A 5,000-nucleotide genomic window follows, 5' to 3' on the forward strand; every position below is an offset into this window, starting at 1 on the left:
GAATCCGTCATCAAATAACTGTCGAGCAGCGAAGAAATATGATAAATGAAAAGTAATGAAACTGATATTCAAAATGAGTGGGTGACCTCTAATATTTAAGCCAAAAATGCTAATTTCAGTTTTTTTCCCCTTTGCGCCCTTTTCCAGGTTCCTACGGAGTAACGCATGAAGAGTTGTGCTTCGGCCAAACGTATCGCTTCCCTTTCCAATACACGCCACCTTTATTTACCGGGAAGATATACTTCACTCCGAAGGGCTCATCAATCAGAAGGTTACTGGTTGACAATGGCGAGGTGAGCTCCTTGAAGTGCTATGATGATTGTGACGCAATAAGGTATGCAAACGGTTGTCTTGCCAGGCGAAGGATCCGCGTGTCCAAGTTACGCACGCTTCTATGTCCCTGCAAGACCTGACAAAACAAGATGAGGGAATTTTCTCCGTCCAACATACTGATTACCGCAGCAATATTGTCTCTCTGAAAATATTAGGTAAGAGCCTTTTTACATTTATTTATACATACTTTAGAGCCTTTTTACATTTATTTATACATACTTTATGTCCTTCCCAAGTGTATGTGTATATATACAGTCATGTCATGGGCGCTTTAGTTTCTAATAGATTCTACAAATCTTTTCTTTTTTTTGTGATAGAGTCACAAAAAACATTCATGAAGTTTGGTTCTTTTGATGAATTTATTATGGGTCTACTGAAAATGTGAGCAAATCTGCTGGGTCAAAAGTATACATACAGCAATGTTAATATTTGGTTCCATGTCCCTTAGCAAGTTTCACTGCGATAAGGTGCTTTTGGTAGCCATCCACAAGCTTCTGGCAAGCTTCTGCTTGAATTTTTGACCACTCCTCTTGACAAAATTGGTAAAGTTCAGCTGAATTTGTAGGTTTAATAATATGTTTTATTTGTAAAAAGCACTTTACATTGTGCTTTTTACTATCGTGGGATCACACTCCTCAGCCTTCCCGGTAAGGTTTATTCAGGTGTACTGGTGAGGAGGCTACGCCGGATAGTCGAACCTCGGATTCAGGAGGAACAGTGTAGTTTTAATCCTGGTCGTGGAACTGTGGACCAGCTCTATACTCTTGGCAGGGTTCTTGAGGATGCATGGGAGTTTGCCCAACCAGTCTACATGTGCTTTGTGGACTTGGAGAAGGCATTCCCTCAGGAAGTCCTGTGGGGAGTGCTCAGAGAGTATGGGGTATCGGACTGTCTTATTGTGGCGGTCCGATCCCTGTATGATCAGTGTCAGAGCTTGGTCCGCATTGCTGGCAGTAAGTCGGACACGTTTCCAGTGAGGGTTGGACTCCGCCAAGGCTGCCCTTTGTCACCGATTCTGTTCATAACTTTTATGGACAGAATTTCTAGGCGCAGTTAAGGCGTTGAGGGGTTCCGGTTTGGTGGCCGCGGGATTAGGTCTCTGCTTTTTGCAGACGATGTGGTCCTGATGGCTTCATCTGGCCGGGATCTTCAGCTCTCACTGGATCGGTTCGCAGCCGAGTGTGAAGCGGCCGGAATGAGAATCAGCACCTCCAAATCCGAGTCCATGGTTCTCTCCCGGAAAAGGGTGGAGTGCCATCTCCGGGTTGGGGGGGAGACCCTGCCCCAAGTGGAGGAGTTTAAGTACCTAGGAGTCTTGTTCACGAGTGGGGAAAGAGTGGATCGTGAGATCGACAGGCGGATCGGTGCGGCGTCTTCAGTAATGCGGACGTTGTACCGATCCGTTGTGGTGAAGGAGCTGAGCCGGAAGGCAAAGCTCTCAATTTACCGGTCGATCTACGTTCCCATCCTCACCTATGGTCATGAGCTTTGGGTCGTGACCGAAAGGATAAGATCACGGGTACAAGCGGCCGAAATTAGTTTCCTCCGCTGGGTGGCGGGGCTCTCCCTTAGAGATAGGGTGAGAAGCTCTGCCATCCGGGAGGAACTCAAAGTAAAGCCGCTGCTCCTCCACATCGAGAGGAGCCAGATGAGGTGGTTCGGGCATCTGGTCAGGATGCCACCCGAACGCCTCCCGAGGGAGGTGTTTAGGGCACGTCCAACCGATAGGAGGCCACGGGGAAGACCCAGGACACGTTGGGAAGACTATGTCTCCTGGCTGGCCTGGGAACGCCTCTGGATCCCCCAGGAAGAGCTAGACAAAGTGACTGGGGAGAGGGAAGTCTGGGCTTCCCTGCTTAGGCTGCTACCCCCGCGACCCGACCTCGGATAAGCGGAAGAAGATGGATGGATGGATGGATGGGCACTTTACATTGAGCAAACAACCCAAAAAGTGCTACAGTGTTTTAAAAAAAATAAAAAGATAATAAAAATTAGGGGTGTAACGGTACACAAAAATTTCGGTTCAGTACATACCTCGTTATAGAGGTCACGGTTCTGTTCATTTTCGGTATAGTAAGAAAACAACAAAATATAAATTTTTGGGTTATTTATTTACCAAATGTGTAAACAATGGCATAACATATATATACACACAGGGTCCATTGTCAGGGTTAATGTCGTCAACATATATAAAATAAAAACTAAATAAGATAAGGCTCAGAATGGTTTCTTAACAAAACCTTTCTACGTATAAAGGGCTTTTTTTGATTTATTGATTGAAACTTTTATTAGTAGATTGCACAGTACAGTACATATTTTGTACAATTGACCACTAAATGGTAACACCCCTATACGTTTTTCAACTTATTTAAGTCGGGGTACACATTCATCAACACCCCCCTAGCCTGGCTAACTTGGCAGTAAGACGATATATGGGCTTATTGTTCTTCCACCATAGAAGTGGGTCAAAATCTAGTTTTTAATGCAATACAGCAACACCCCGCGACCTCGAATGGGACAAGCGGTAGAAAATGGATGGATGGAAGGGTCCTAAATCTGTTGCTTTAAAAACATCTGTTATTGCTTCAGCCCTGCCTGACTCGCTGAGGAGAGGCTGCTTGAATGCGGTGGTGCCGCTTCAAAGGGGTTAGCATGTTTGACATGTTGGCAGAAGCGTACCCTACTGCTGCTGAACAATGTCGGCAAACCTCCGTCCTCCATTGTTGTATCGCACCGCGAAGCCAACGAGGCAAGAAGGTCTTCTAGCTCTGGCTTTTACACGTTGTCCTAGCCAGGTCGCTGCTAACCTGCCGTGTTGTGCCTCGCTCTGCATTATTTACACATTGTGCGGTGCGCTACCTATTATGTCCGTGTGGAAACTTGTTCGGTACACCTCCAAACCGAACCGAAACCCCCGTACCGAAACGGTTCAATACAAATACAATTACCGTCCATCCATCCATTTTTCTACCGCTTATTCCTTTTGGGGTCGCAGGGGGCGCTGGTGCCTATCTCAGCTACAATCGGGCGGAAGGCGGCGTACACCCTGGACAAGTCGCCAAATACACGTACCGTTACACCCATAATAAAAACAAAAACTAGAACAGCCTAATAGCTAGAACTAGTATGCATATATCTAAAAAAATCATTTAAAACTTTTTTTTTTTTAAAGAAGGGTTTTTAAGCCTTTTTTAAAAGCATCCAGTCTGTGGTGCCCTCAGGTGGTCAGGGAGAGTGTTCCCACAGACTGGGATCGGCGACAATGCTGTTTCTTCAGCATTGTCCGCATGTTCGTGATGGGGTATAAGTCAAGACTTTGGGAAGGCCATTCTAAAACCTTAATTCTAGCCTGATTTAGCCATTCCTTTACCACTTTTGACGTGTGTTTGGGGTCATTGTCCTGTTGGAACACCGAACTGTGCCCAAGACCCAACCTACAGGCTGATGATTTTAGGTTGTCCTGAAGAATTTGAAGGTAAATCCTCCTTTTTCATTGTCCCATTTACTTTCTGTAAAGCGCCAGTTCCATTGGCAGCAAAACAGGCCCAGAGCATAATACTACCACCACCATGCTTGACGATAGGATTGGTGTTCCTGGGACTAAAGGCCTCACCGTTTCTCCTCCAAACACATTGCTGGGTATTGTGGCCAAACAGCAACATTTTTTTGTCATCTGACCACAGAACTTTCATCCAGAAGGTCTTATCTTTGTCCATGTGATCAGCGGCAAGCTTTAGACGAGCCTTAAGGTGTCGCTTCTGGAGCAAGGGCTTCCTTCTTGCATGGTAGCCTCTCAGTCAATGGCGATACAAAACACGCTTGACTGTGGACACTGACACCTGTGTTCCAGCAGCTTCCAACTCATTGCAGACCTCCTTTTTGGTGGTTCTCGGTTGAGTCTGGATCATCCTGACCAATTTTCTCTCAGCAGCAGGTGATAGCTTGCGTTTTCTTCCTGGTCTTACTTACGAACAATTGTCTGCACAGTTGCTCTTGGGACCTTAACCTGCTTTGGAAATGGCTCCAAGAGATTTTCCTGACTTGTTCAAGTCTTTGATTATTTTTTTCAGATCTGTGCTGAGTTCTTTTGACTTTTCCATTGTCATGTTTGTACCCGAGTCTGATGACTGCATCACATGAGCCCTAATTAATTTGGCTCAGAGAGGTCAACAGGTGTCGTTGATTATAATTACTCACATGACCCATTACCTCCCTGCTTGGCACTCAGCATCAAGTGCTGGAATTGGGGGTTAAATCACCAAAAATGAGTCCCGGGCGCGCCCACCGCTGCTGCTCACTGCTCCCCTCACCTCCCAGGGGTGATCAAGGGTGATGGGTCAAATGCAGAGAATAATTTTGACAATCATTGGTACTTTAACTTTTAACGAAGTTTAGAGGCCATGCCATGAAGCGGATTTGACTTGATTGTAACTTTTCTACATTATCAAATTAATAATGTATGTTGCTGTATGTATACTTTTGACCCAGCAGATTTGGTCACATTTTCAGTAGATCCATAATAAATTCATAAAGGAACCAAACTTCATGAATGTTTTTTGTGACAAACAGGTATGTGCTCCAATCACTCCATGTCCTTCACAAGTGTATGTAAACTTTTGACCACGACTGTATACACACACACACACACACACACACACACACACACA

At 45.3% G+C, this 5,000-nt stretch overlaps 2 protein-coding genes across 3 annotated transcripts in view; one reads left to right on the forward strand and one right to left on the reverse strand.

The window, feature by feature from the left end:
* The window catches only part of LOC133552620 (uncharacterized), a 58,512-nt gene that overhangs the window by 45,043 nt on the left and 8,469 nt on the right, over positions 1-5,000 (reverse strand). The window lies entirely within an intron of this gene.
* wu:fc21g02 overlaps positions 1-5,000 on the forward strand; it is a 32,209-nt gene that overhangs the window by 1,628 nt on the left and 25,581 nt on the right. The window contains exons 3-4 of the mRNA XM_061899924.1: positions 148-293; positions 359-488. Coding sequence (XP_061755908.1) covers positions 148-293; positions 359-488 — 276 coding nt within the window. The remainder of the gene's footprint in view (positions 1-147; positions 294-358; positions 489-5,000) is intronic.

Source organism: Nerophis ophidion, linkage group LG05 (genome assembly GCF_033978795.1).
Source record: "Nerophis ophidion isolate RoL-2023_Sa linkage group LG05, RoL_Noph_v1.0, whole genome shotgun sequence".
In the NCBI taxonomy this organism is placed as follows: Eukaryota; Metazoa; Chordata; class Actinopteri; order Syngnathiformes; family Syngnathidae; genus Nerophis; species Nerophis ophidion.